Consider the following 14,586-nt stretch of genomic DNA (forward strand, 5'->3'; position numbering starts at 1 on the left):
GGGTGCAGTGGCTCCTGCCTGTAATCCCAGCACTTTGGGAGGCTGAGGCAGGCGATTACGATGTCAAGAGATCGAGACCATTCTGGCCAACATGGTGAAAGCCTGTCTCTTCTAAAAATACAAAAAATTAGCTGGGTGTGGTGGCGTGCGACTGTAGCTACTTAGGAGGCTGAGGCAGGAGAATCACTTGAACCCAGGAGGTGGAGGTTTCAATGAGCTGAGATCTTGCCACTGCACTGCAGCCTGGCAAGAGTGAGACTCTGTCTGAAAAGAAAAAAATATCTATCTATCTATCTATCTATCTATCTATCTATCTATCTATCTATCTAAACTTTTTAACATAGGAAGAAGTGCTTTTCAGCTTCTTGTTGGGAGTAAAGCAATCAAAGTCGTCTACAAGCAGAAATCAACAAATGCATTGCAGAACTGTTTTGAAGATTAATTTCAGGAAAGTTGGAAAGAAGAAAGGAAAAAAAAGAAACTACAAGCACACATTTTTGCACCCCATGCAAATCAGTACTGCTAAAACAGTACTACTGTTTTAATTTACTGAATACTACTAGGATAGTATTCTAGGAGATAAACAATGACAATTATTATCATAATTTCTCCTTTATACATAAAGGGACTGAGACTTAGATTAATCTGCTTGAAAGGAAATTGTTATAGAAATATCAAGTAGTAATATCTGATTTGGGAATCATATAACATGTTTGACATAAACTGTTGTAAAATATCATTGATTTGGATATTTTTTTGTTTTGTTTTGTTTTGTTTTGAGACGGAGTCTCGCTCTGTCGCCCAGGCTGGAGTGCAGTGGCGCGATCTCGGCTCACTGCAAGCTCCGCCTCCTGGGTTTACGCCATTCTCCTGCCTCAGCCTCCTGAGTAGCACCATTTGTACAAAATTAAGAAAAAAATTCAAGAATGATTTTTCAATATTTACATACCTTGCTTCATACCTTGCTTCAAAATCTGTGATGATGGAAATGTTTTACTTTTCTTTTGATTTGTTTTGCCTGTTAAGCAATAAATTCTGGTCTGCTTGGCTTGGAAAATAAATAATATCTTTCAATATTCAATCATGGATGCAATTTCCAGCCTCTAAAATACATTTAGAGAAAGAACAACAGTCTTTCTACTGTTGTTATCTTGCAGAACTGCACTACTTATAAAATAATGAAGAAAGCTTTGATTTTACCTAGCAAAAATAAAGCAGGCATAAATTGTCCTGGTAATTTGGCTTTTCCCAAGGTTCAGTGCAATCTACTATAAGTTGTTTCTCCATCATGAAACTCTGTTCCAGTGTTCCCCAAGATAAGGAAATGGCATACGGCTAGGGCTTGATGTAGAGAATGAGAATTACTGCGTCATACATCTGCACATTGTTGAAGAAAAAGTTATTCAACAACGCTTGTTAAAGCATGGCAAGAAAGATGTTATTCAAGGAGGGCCATGGTGACAGGTATAGGTATAGGGCCCCAGTGCAATGGAGTTATGCACTGGGGGAGAAAGATTGGGCTGAATTCCAAATACACCATGAGCAAGTGGGAGTTGATAGCCCAGGAGCAGGGTAGAGTCAATGGATGAAAAATCACCCAGAGGAAACATTAGGGGAAAGGCTCAGGGTGACCCTATTTAACAGGACTCTTTGTGATGATCAAACATCACATGGGAAATGATGCGGATGAGGAATTTCAGGTGTCAAGGGGCAGGAGGTGCTGGTTAAACTTAGTAGCAGGGTTCTTACTAAAATTGGACAATGTAGAGATGGACATGGAAAGCCGAAAGTCAGGTCTAGTTGGAAAAGAGCTCAGGAGAACCTGTGTAGAGTTTGGTCAAGCAGAGAGTCTTTGTCAATATCCATCTTCATGTCATCATCTCTAGCCAATGCTTCTGAATTGGGTGAATCAGATGGGGCCGGTAAAGACAAGCACAGGGAATCAAAATAGGAAGGATCAGGAAAACTTTTTATCTTCTCAGATGTGCATCAGTGAAATTCAAGTTCCCAAAATAGTAGAAATAGTTTGGCCCCAGCTCACTCCCCCGACCTTAATGCTTAATATAGTTAAAATAAAGCCAAAAACATAAAGGCAAAACACTGATAAGAAAATATGGCCACATAATTTTATTTAATTTTGTGACAGAGGTACTAGTCATGAAGTATAGTTCATAAAGTGGCTGGATGTAGCTAATTGTTAAGTTTAAGATATAAATTGATTATTTATGCTAATATCCTTGAGTCTTAATAAAACTGGTTTCCATCTTTTCTCTGTATTGCAGAGACCATCGTGTTTTCTCTCTTCACACATGGGCTTTTTGCGAATATGTATTCACTGGTCCTCGTTACTAGACAGTCCCTGGCTGGCAATTTTCTTGGTCACAATTTCTCTGGTCATAACGAGGAGAATGGGTATATCCAAGGCAGTATGGAGGGAGCCAAAGCCAGTGCAGGACTGCTTGGGTGGAGGGAGAGGGAGAAGTACTGAGGCCTGGATCTTCTCCTCCTCCCACCACCCTCCATCACCTCGCAGGGGGCACGGCCTCATAAGTGCACCCCTCTGTGATCTGGCCCTGGACATGTAGAAATGGCTGACTGAGCAGCAGAGCTTGCACATCTCCATGTGATCCCACACGTGCAGGATTACATCAGTTACTCAGGCACCTGCAGGCATCTGTTGTCATATATTGTTGTTCCACTTTTTTTATTTTTTATTTTTTATTTTTTTTGAGACAGAGTCTTACTCTGTCACCCAGGCTGGAGTACAGGGGTGCGATATCACTTCACTAAAACCTCCACCTCCCCGGTTCAAGCAATTCTCATGCCTCAGCCTCTGGGGTAGCTTGGATTACAGGCACCTGCCACCATGCCTGGCTAATTTTTGTATTTTTGGTAGAGACAGGGTTTCACCATGTCAGCCAGGCTGGTCTCAAACTCCTGACCTCGAGTCATCTGCCCAGCTTGTCCTCCCAAAGTGCTGGGATTACAGGCCTGAGCCACCATGCCTGGCCTGTGCCATTATTTTTAAATTTAAAATATTTAGTTCACAAATAAAAATTGTATGCATTCAAGGTGTACAACATGCTGCTTTGATATATGTGTACATTGCATGCTGATAATGAATACATTGACTATTTACTTTGATTTCGTCATACTTAAATGTTTATTTTTATGGATTTCTCTTTAGCATTTATAATCTCTAAGTAAACTAAAAAAATCAAAAGTATACAGGTGTGAAAAAATACCCATACGGTAGTGGTAGATAGAGATATGTAAATCTTTAAAACAGATGGTTGTGTAAATGACACTCTGACTTCTGTTTGCCGTTTCTCACTGAAATATTTCAAAAAAGGTATGGGATTCACAGTTAGGTGAAAAGAAAGGTTTTGTTTGTCAAACTCATTATTATTGTATGGTGATTAAAGTTTATCTTTTGTTTTTCAGATTTTTGCATAACAACAAATTATCTAAAATCCCGGCTGGGAGCTTTTCTAATCTGGATTCATTAAAAAGATTGTAAGTGAAAGCAAGTGCATTAACACAAAAACCTTATAATTTCCTCCAAAACAAATCCCAAACTATGGTTGGTTGCCTTCTCCTGCTTTTGCTGTGAAAGACATTGCAATTCTAGCATGTTAGGGAGAAAATGGTTTTGTTAACTGCAGAGCGATAGAGAACCCAGATAGTCTTCTGGGCTTTCATGTATTCTCTTAGAAGTGACATTTGAAAGGAGTATTGAAAATAGAAGTTTTCCTTGGTTCTCTGTAATATCCTTGCTGGCTAAATCTAAAGACTCCCAAGGCTTCCTTTTCCTTTAACTTTTTTATGAGTAAAGAGATGTGAGAAGTTCCAAAGAAAATCTGATTCCTCGGGCCAGGCTTCAGTTTTCCCTTGTTGTACGGAGTTGTCTTCCTACTCATTTCCTCCTACATTAAGCAAAACAAAACAAAAATCCCCATGCTTGCAAAGTCTGTGTTCTCCACGCCTTCCTTACTCCCGTCTGTGGGCTGATGTCCATCACTTTTTTACACCGTTGTCTCCACCCTCCTTCATTCCAGCTGTCTCTTCACTCCCATCTGTGTGTAGCCTTCTACACTACTGATGTTTTATTTTGTGGTTACCGCCCCCCGCCCTCCCCCAGTCCTCGACCCCAAACACAAATATAAGTTCCAGTTATCAGAAAAGGATAGATGCCTGCTTCCCAGATGTCAGTCAGGGAGCACATAATGGAAAACTCACACAGGTGTATCCATCACTGGCCTTGGAGGCTGTATTAGTCTGTTCTCACACTGTTAATAAAGACATACCCGTGACTGGGTAGTTTATAAAGAAAAAGAGGTTTAACGGACTCACAGTTCCTCATGACTGGGGAACCCTCACAGTCATGGCAGAAGATGAAGAGAGAGCAAAGGAATGTCTTACGTGGTGGCAGGCAAGAGAGCCTGTGCAGGGAACTCCCATTTATAAAACCATCAGATCTCATAAGACTTATTCACTACTGTGAGAACAATATGGGGGAAACTGCCCCTGTGATTTAGTACCTTTGACATATGGGGATTATTACAATTCAAGATGAGATTTTGGTGGGGACACAGTCAAACTATATCATTCCACCCTTGGCCCCTCCCAAATCTCATATCCTCACATTTGAAAACAAATCGTACCTTCCTGACAGTCCCCCAAAGTTTTAACTCATTTCAGTATTAACTCAAAAGTCCACAGTCCAAAGTTTCATCTGAGACAAGGCAAGTCCCGTCTTCCTATGAGCCTGTAAAATCAAAAGCAAGTTAGTTACTTCCTACATAAAATGGGGGTTCAGGTGTTGGGTAAATACAGTCATTCCAAATGGCAGAAATTGTCCAGAATGAAGGGGCTACAGGTCCTATGCAAGTCCAAAATCCAGTGGGATTTTCGAATCTTAAAGCTCCAAAATGATTTCCTTTGACTCCATGTCTCATGACCAGGCCATATTGATAGAATAGGTGGGCTCCCATGGTCTTGGGCAGCTCTGCTCCTGTGGCTTTGCAGGGCACAGCCTCCTTCCTGATTTCTTTCATGGGGTGTGTTGAGTGTCTGCAGCTTTTCCAGGTGCACAGTACAAGCTGTCAGTGGATCTACCATTCTGGGGTCTGGAGGATGTTGGCCCTCTTCTCACAGCTCCACTAGGCAGTGCCCCAGTAGGGACTCTGTGTGGGGGCTCCAACCCCGTATTTTCTTTCCACACTGCCCTGGCAGAGGTTCTCCATGAGGGCCCCATCCCTGCAGCAAACTTCTGCATGGACATTCAGGTATTTCTTCACATTCTCTGAAATCTAGGCAGAGGTTCCCAAACCTCAATTCTTGACTTCTGTACTCCCACAGGCCCAACACCACATGTAAGCTGCTAAGGCTTTGGACTTGCACCCTCTGAAGCAATGACCTGAGAAGTATGTTGACCCCTTTTAGTCATGGCTAGAGCTGAAACAGCTGGGATGCAGGGCACCATGTTCAGAAACTGCATAGAAAAGGGGGGCCCCAGGCCCAGTCCATGAAATCATTTTTCCCTCCTAGGCCTCAAGGCCAGTGATGGGAGGAGCTGCCATTAAGTTCTCTGACATACCCTGGAGACATTTTCCCCATTGTCTTGGTGATTAACATTTGGCCCCTCATGACTTTTCATATTTCTGCAGCCAGCATGAATTTCTCCCCAGAAAATGGGTTTTTCTTTTCTACTGCAACATCAGGCTACAAATTTTCAAAATTTTTATGCACTGTCACCTCTTGAATGCTTTGCCAACCAGAAATTTCTTCCACCAGATACCTGAAATCATCTCTCTCAAGTTCAAATTTCCACAGATCTCTAGGGCAGGGGCAAAATGCCACCAGTCTCTTTGCATAGCAAGAGTGACCTTCACTCCAGTTCCCAACAAGTTCCCCATCTCCATCTGAGACTATCTCAGTCTGGATTTTATTGTCCATGTCACTATCAGCATTTTGGTCAAAGCTATTAAACATGTCTCTAGGAAATTCCAAGTTTTCCCACATCTCCCTGTCTTCTGAGCCCTTCAAGTCTCTAGGAAGTTCTAAACTTTCAAACAGTTTTCTATCTGCTTCTGAACCCTCTAAACTGTTCCAACATCTGCCTGTTATCCAGTTCCAAAGTCCCTTCTACATTTTTGGGAATCTTTACAGCAGTGCCCCACTCCCAGTACCAATTTACTATATTAGTCTGTTCTCATACTGCTAATAAAGACACACATGAGACTGGGTAATTTATAAAGAAAAAGAGGTTTAATGGACTCACATTTCCACATGGCTAAGGAGGCCTCACAATCATGGCAGAAGATGAAGAAAGAGCACAGGAATGTCTTACATGGTAGCAGGCAAACGAACCTGTGCAGGGGAACACCCATTTATAAAACCATCAGATCTTGTGAGACTTATTCACTACCATGAGAACAGTATGGGGGAAACCACCCCTATGACTCAATTATCTTCACCTGGCCCTTGACATTTAGGGATTTTTACATTTCAAGGTGAGATTTGGGTGGGGACACAGCCAAACCATATCAGAGGCTAATATAGTTTGGATGTTGTCCCCTCTAAATCTTATGTGCAATTGTAATCCCTAGTGTCAGATGTGGGGAATGATGGGAGGTTCATGGGGGCAGATCCTTCATGGCTGAGTGCTGTCCTCCCAATATTGAGTGTGTTTTCTTGAGATCTGGTCATTACAACCTGTGTCACTCTCCACCCTTTCTCCTGCTTTCACCATGTGAAGTGCCTGCTTCTGCTCCTCCTTCCGCCATGAGTAAAAGCTTCCTGAGGCCTCCCCCAGAACTAATGCTGGCACTATGCTTCCTGTACAGCCTACAGAACCATGAGCCAATTAAATCTCTTTTCTTATAAATTACCCAGTCTTAGGTATTTTTTTATGGCAATTCAAGAATGGCCTAATACAGAGGCCACTTTTGTTGTGGTTGCTCTTCTAATATTGTGTTCCTAGACACAGGTCCATGAGCAAGAGAATGTTATGATTAAGTAAAAATCAGAGCCCTGAGGAAAATAAATCCAGGCCCAACTGGTGCCCAGAAATAACGCTCGTAATCTTTGAGTTTAATCAAGGAGACATTTCATCCACTCCTAATCCTTTTCTTCAAGTCTTTATTTCCTACTTTCTTGGTAATTCTCATGTCAGACACACATAATGCTGCTTCCCAGTCTTCTTGATGTTCTTTGACTGTATCTAAGCCCTCAAAAGTCTTGGATATGGTCATCAACTGACCATATCTATCTATCTATCTATCTATCTATCTATCTATCTATCTATCTATCTATCTATCTATCTATCTATCTAATCTATCTGTAAAGTGGTACAAGTGTAGATTTGTTACATGGATATATAGCATAGTGGTGAAATCTGGGTTTTTAGTGTAGCCATCACCCTAATTGTGTACACTGCACCCATTAGATAATTTCTCATGCCTCACGCCCACTCCACCCTCTCACTTTTCTGATTCTCCAATGTCTATTATTTCACTCCCTATATCCATGTGTATGCATTATTTAGCTCCCACTTGTAAGCTTGAAAACATGAGGTTTTGACTTTCTGTTTCTGAGTTATTTCACTAAAGATAGTGGCTTCCATTTCCATCCATGATGACTGCCAAAGTTTTCTTACTTGTCAGAACTGGCTGCACCAGCCATTTGGAATAACACATCCATTTATTCTTGTTTTTCAGTCCTATGTGGGATATGCAAAATGCCAAGACATTTTGTAACAGGGTCATAGGATGTTCCATTTTGGTGGTGGGAGAAATATTGTGTATTATTTTCTACTTGTCTGTTTTCTCTCTTTTTTTGAATTTGTTACTTCAAATACGGTTAGAATCACTGTCTTTGTATATTTGCAATTATAATTCCCATGCAGTGTTTCTTGTCTATATAAATTTCTATCTGGGTCATTATTGCCTTCTGTGACTCAGAGAAAGTTTTGAAGTGCCAAATCCCTTAGTTTTTTCTAATCTCTTTTTATTATTCTTTCCTGTTAAATCTTAGTAGCAGCTTTTTTGTTCCAGCCTCCTCTTACATTTACTGAAACAGCATTCACTCCATTGCTGGAACACACATGCAAAAATAACTGCCAATAAAGAGGCTGAGGGAGTTCTCCTTACAGTGATGTGCCAGTATGCACCTTACATGCATGCACTGTGCATCCGAATGTTTTCAGATGATTTTTTTAGTTTGTTATTTTGATGAAGTATCTTTATTTTATGAACTTATTTTGTGGGAAACTGACACACAGATGATTTGAGCAAACTGCTCAGGGTCCATGAAATCCTGATGGGTCCAAGATGGGGTGGAAACTGGGCATCTGTTTATTCCAAATCCTCAACTTGTGTCTTATTTAGGCTACAATTTAGATGAGAACAACAGAATATAGGAGAGCAATAGAGGGCTACGCCTACTATTAAATAAATTCCACCTTCAACAATAAAGTTTTTCAACTGAGGAGTGTGCACTCACTGATAGCATGTGAGGGCAGAGAAAGCAGCAGGAATTCTGCCCTTGACTCCAGGCTTGGCACTATGAAGGTCATCCAACGCTGGGTTCTCCATCTGTCATACCGTTTCTAACTCATGACAATCACACCCTTCACAAGTGGACTATAAAAATCAATAAAATGTTTTTGATTTTGTTTTGTTTAAAAGTGTTTTTGGATCTCTAAGTGAAAGGGATTGTGTAAGTACAAGTGAGGTGTTACTGTTTTCAAATGGAAAAGATTAATTTACCTGGCACCACTTTTTCCTTTGAAATTTTTCATTGAGCAGAGAATATGTGCAAGTGAGTAATTATTTTAGTGCTGTGATTCTTGACTGCATACCATCAGAGGGGCTTTCATTTATTATACTTGGTATGATATTTGATGTAAGAGCACTTTCAAAATGGAGAACAGTAAAATAATGATTTTAAACATAGTGTATTCAATATTTAGTATAGTCTAATAAAAGTTCATAAGAACCATCTTTCTTATTGATTGACCCTATTGCTTCTTAGTTTTCAATAATCATGGCTCTAAATTATAGGCAAAATTTTGAAAACGTTTTCTCATGATAAATTTGAAAATTATTTATAAAGATTACTCAGATTATCATATGAAAGTATAGTTTTACTACTAGATTATTTTCCAAACACAAAAGGAGTTTTTCAATTGGCAAGTGAAAATCTGTATCCTTTTGTTGTTTTCTTCATGTTTTGCAACTCCACTATGGATGAGTATCTTAAATTGAAAATAATAATTAGAAAGAAATGAAATCTTGTGCTCAGTTGTTACCAAAACACATAAGCATGAGGACGCATAAGGGAAGGTATAACTGAGGGAAGGCGATGAGTAAGCAGTGATGACTCTGGGAAATGGGACAACTGCATGGTGAGGCTGCCATACTCGGGATGCTCCCAGGGGATGTATATTCACATCCTTGCTTATGTTCAATTTAGACGAACGTCATGGTGATGCTGAAGTGAGAACTTACTCCTTTATATTTAGAGGAGTAAGTTCTTGTATGTTCCTTTTTGAGAAAATTACAAGAAATTAAACTCAAAATGTAAATGTGAATGTTGAACACAATACTGTTGAACAAGATCTGTTTTATAGCCATGTAGCTGGTACAATAAATCAGTCAGTGACAAGGAACAGCCAAGGCCCGCTGAACCAACAGCGCTCTCCTGAACAAGTGCTAGTTGACTTTTACGACTTACACTTCACTCCCGACAAGGCTGACAGAATTCCCTACTTTAGCCATGGCTTTATATTCTCACGTTAGTGTGAAGTCTTGTTGGAAACATTAAGCAAATAATATCTATATGGTTAACTAACTTTTCAATAAGTGCAAATTTTTTTCCCTTTAGCAATTTAAAGCTACTAAATATAGCTATCATTTTCAGGGTAATATAATAAAATTTAGATACAGTTATAAAAATTAGTCATATGAATTGGGTATCTACAAAACATTTTATGAAACTGTCAGATAATAAGACTTTCTTAATTTTATTAAAATGTATACAGTTGTTTTAGGAAGTGTTTTAATTTCTACGTCTAGAGAATAGCACAATTTTTTACTTTCAGGTTTGTCTCTTCCAGTATCATGACATTGATGCAAATTTCTAAATTAATATAATGAAGTGATATTTTTATTTGCAAATTGATATCTTTAGATTTAATTTATGTTTGTGTGTTTGTTTTCCATATTTGTAAGGACTTTTGTGCATGAATAATTTTGATTAAAAGTTATTAAAATTGTGGCATTTTGTATTCTCCTCCAGTCACATAGGACACTACTTCTTACAATCAGGTAGAAGCAATCTAACACCTATTGTAAATATGTTCACATTACTGTTTCATTGCTGGACTTCCTTGCATAGAGTGTGATCCAGTTGCCACCATAGACAGACTTGTGAATTCCACTTAGCAAAAGCTCCCTTTTTAACCCACTGGGAGAAATGAAAAAAGTATTAATCATTTCTATACCTTTTTGCCAGACATCTTTTGGCAAGAATGGAGGTACATACACATAAATCTCTTTGGTGATCTATTTTATTTCATGAGGAAAAATATGCTAGAAAAAATTAGTGAAGCACAGTAAACCTTGGCAAAAATGAATAACTTGTGTGCCTATATTAGGAAACATCATAAAGAAATGAAAAGAGCCATTGCCTTCCTATTACAGTCTGTATGTGGCAATTCCAGAGGGGGACCTTCTAACCGGGACTTTGAGCATTACAAAAAAGGAAAGCTTGGCTTCTGTCCTTTAGAGCAAATGGAAAACACAGAGAACACATGCCTATCCATATTAATGCCAAGGAGTTTACAAAAGAAAAAAGCCAACTTCCTGGGGGAGCTGCGTGGATCACACATCACATTTATAAGCCTCCTTTGGGCAGCAAAGCTTCTACCACTCTTTTGAGTAATCCAAAAATATTGAAATACCACCACCGCATTACAGCTTCCTTGTTCTATAACACATAAACAAAGCAAACTGGAACACTTCCATACTTACAGCTTTTTTGTTTGTTTGTTTGTTTTTGCTTTTGGGACAGGGTCTCACTTTGTCACCCAGGCTGGAGCGCAGTGATGCCTTCACAGCCCACTGCAGCCTCCAACTCCTGGGCTCAAGTGGTTCTCCCACCTCAGCCTCCCAAGTGGCTGGGACTACAGGCGGGTGCCACCATGCCTGGCTAACTAAAAAAATTGTATATATAGCCATAAAAAATAATGAAATAATGTCCTTTGCCCAACATGTCTATAACTGAAGGCCATTATCCTAAGTGAATTAATGTAGGAACAGTAAACCAAAAACCATATGTTCTCACTTATAAGTGAGATCTAAATATTGGATACTCATAGTTATAAAAATGACAATGATAGACACTAGGGACTACTGGTGAGGGAAGGGAGGGAGGGGAGTGAGGGTTGTAAAACTATTGGGTACTATGTTGAGTATGTTGGTGATGGGATCAACAGGACCGCAAACCTCAGCATTATGCAATATACCCAGGTAACAAACTGCACATGTACCCCCTGAATCTAGAATAAAAGTTGAAACCATAAAGAAATTAAAGAAAATTTTTATCTTTGGAGATGGAACTTTGCTAGAATGCCCAGGCTGGTCTCAGACTCCTGGCCTCGAGTGATGCTTTTGCCTAGGCCTCCCAAAGCGCTTGAATTATAGGCGTGAGCCACTGCACCTGGCCATACTTACAGTTTTAATTCTACATTTCTCTAAAACAAATAAGGATTCATTTCACCTCACAATTATTTATTTGTAATAGACATAGTGCACATTAAGGGAAAACCGCTTTTCCAGTTTTAAAGTGACTTCTCAAAAACATGGTTAATATGAAAATGTGTCTACTTTGTGCAAGATATGCAACAAGTTAAGTGATTCTTAAAATCTGTTTATTGGTTAATAGAATCCTGGAGTCAAAAATGTAACAGACAAGGTAAATCAGGGGGAAATTAAATATTACCACTCAAAAGATTTATCATAGAAATTAATAGTCCCTTTTAACAGTTGTACTTCTTGCCTGCATTCCTAGGCGTCTGGATTCCAACGTCCTGGTTTGTGACTGTGATCTGATGTGGCTGGGGGAGCTTTTACAAGGCTTTGCCCAACACGGCCACACCCAGGCTGCGGCTACATGTGAATATCCCAGGAGACTCCAAGGACGTGCAGTTGCTTCAGTAACAGTAGAGGAATTCAATTGCCGTACGTAAATTTCAATGTGTACATAACATAGAAATGTCTCTCATTTGCTCTCTTTCTGTAAAGGTTTATTATATAATATGCATTTTAGAAGAACGTGTTATTGGAAAGTGTTTTTAAGGAATGTGGTAAAAGTATTGCCAATTTTCTTTCCATCATCTGCATTTTCATTTAAAGAAGGTTTTATCAACATAAAATTAAGAGCTGAAAGAGTCTTCGAGGAACATTTAATCTAATTTCCATAATTTCAGGGGAAAAATATTGAGAAAACTGATTTTCAACAAGGTCACCAGAAGTGGTATCCAACATTAAAATCTCCACTTATTCCTTGGTATGACTTAGTGTTAATAATCAATAAGTTAGGGGTTTCAACTTTAGATCAAATAATTGCTAATATTTATTGCTGAGAAAGCCCCTCAACAAATCCCGTAATTGATTTTTTAAATGTATAATGGGATCATGAATATGACTAAAATAATGAAAATCAGTCTTACTGTCTCATTGTAAATTTTTAAATAATGGAAGCCTTGGATTTAATAAGCATATGGTTATATTCTGACAACCTTACTAAAGCAATAGGCTTTACCTAAATAATTTATTGTGGCTGATTACAATATTATTTGATTTTCATTTAAAGCTTTTCAAGTGAATATAAGGATATATCTCTATGTATCTCTATTCTTGTATTTCGGGTTAAATAGAAAAAAAATGAACACCCTCGTGTGTGTGTGCTTGTGTGTGATAAATCAGTGTTTTGGAGATTCGCTCACATGACTGCTGTAATTACAGCAAAAATTTGCTTTCCACTCTCTCATTGGCAAGTCATTTTTTGAATTTCTCTAAACAAGTAATTAAAAATCACATCAATATAATTAATTTATATTCAAATTGAGAAGAAAATTGACTTGGTCTTTACTGCCAAAAATTCTCAAGCTTGTCCATAGCTCCCATCTTTACTACTAACTTCTAGTTCAAACCACAGTCAAGTTTGGCTGGATTGCTTCCCATCTTAACTGATATCCCAGCTTTCATTTTTCTTGCTCCTTTATGTTTGGGAAAATTGTTTAAAAACGTATCTTATTACATCATTTCTTCACCCATAATCCTTATATAGGTTCCTACCTTAAAATAAAACACACAATTCTTAATGTTGTTGATTCTTTTTGTACAGTCCTTCCTGGCTACACTGTGCTCCTCCAGTCACTTACTCTTTTCTCAGTGTTGTAGCCACTTCAGTGTTCTCCATTCTTGGAAGTTCTTAAGTCTTTCTTCAACCCAAGGACTTTTTACATGCTGTCTTTCCTGCCTACAGTGTTCTGATTCTACTTCTTTTCATGGTTCTCCTCTTAAATATGAATTCCATGGAAAGCCTTCATTTAAACCCCCTTCCCACTGTCCTACCTATCCCTGCATACTGAATCAGGTTCCTTTTTATAATCCATCAAAACATCATTTATTTTCCATCTGAGCAGTTGCTGCCCATGTTAATATGTGTGTGTGTGTGTGTGTGCGCGCGCGTGTGTTTGTGTGTGTGTTTATTTTCAACTGCTTCAATGAAACTGTGAACCATTTGGTACAGAGACCTTGTCTATTTTGAACATTGCTTCATCACTAGTCCTAGTGCCTTGTCTGGCACATAGCTGATGTTGAATTATTTTTTTTAATTACATAAATGAATAAAATCACTTATCTAAAGAGAATAAAGCCAAGATATTAATTATATGGACTTTCAATGAAGTATGCAAGATTAGTAAAGATCTACGGAATGTTCTACAGACATAATAGTCATGGTTAATGACAGGTAATTTCAGATAAGGCACTTATAAAAAGAAGAGTTTTGTTACTTAGAAAGGTTTAAAGGGAATTAAGTGAAACTATAGAAAACTAAAAGTTCCTTTTGTGCATTGTTCTTTATAATTTAAGTTCTATAAAATTACCTGATTCATTACAAAATCAATCACTCCATCTTCTTATTAAAATAATTTAAGTGTTTTCATGTTTTACCACTCAATTATTATTGGAAGATAGAATCATTCATTTATATAGATAAGAATTTTGCTCAACCAGGTTTGAGGTCTAGACATATCACTTGTTGTAAATTGTGTAAAGTGGGTGGTTGGGTGCTTAGATGGCTAATTGTCTAGGAAGAGTGCCTGCAAAATTGCAAGCTCAGTTTAAGTACTTGGTTTGAAAAATTGATCCATAAAATAAAACTCCTTCCATAAATATGGTTGTGTTGAGCTCCTAGAAATAAAAGCACAGGAAAATTTACTTAATTTACTTCATTGGAGATCCCTTCGTGCAGTGAATCTTTCAAACTTCTAAAGTATAAGTCAAATATATG

The 14,586-nt window shown here is 38.5% G+C and overlaps 1 protein-coding gene across 4 annotated transcripts in view; it reads left to right on the forward strand.

Moving 5' to 3' along the window:
* Positions 1-14,586, forward strand: part of PXDNL (peroxidasin like) — a 508,264-nt gene that overhangs the window by 334,122 nt on the left and 159,556 nt on the right. For 3 of the 4 annotated variants that reach the window (XM_050801783.1, XM_050801784.1, XM_050801786.1), the window contains 2 exons: positions 3,445-3,516; positions 12,076-12,245. In XM_050801783.1, coding sequence (XP_050657740.1) covers positions 3,445-3,516; positions 12,076-12,245 — 242 coding nt within the window. Of the gene's footprint in view, positions 1-3,444; positions 3,517-12,075; positions 12,246-14,586 lie in introns of those variants that run through there. The other variant, XM_050801785.1, reaches the window with a different exon arrangement.

The sequence above is a fragment of the Macaca thibetana genome, chromosome 8 (genome assembly GCF_024542745.1).
Source record: "Macaca thibetana thibetana isolate TM-01 chromosome 8, ASM2454274v1, whole genome shotgun sequence".
Lineage (NCBI taxonomy): Eukaryota > Metazoa > Chordata > Mammalia > Primates > Cercopithecidae > Macaca > Macaca thibetana.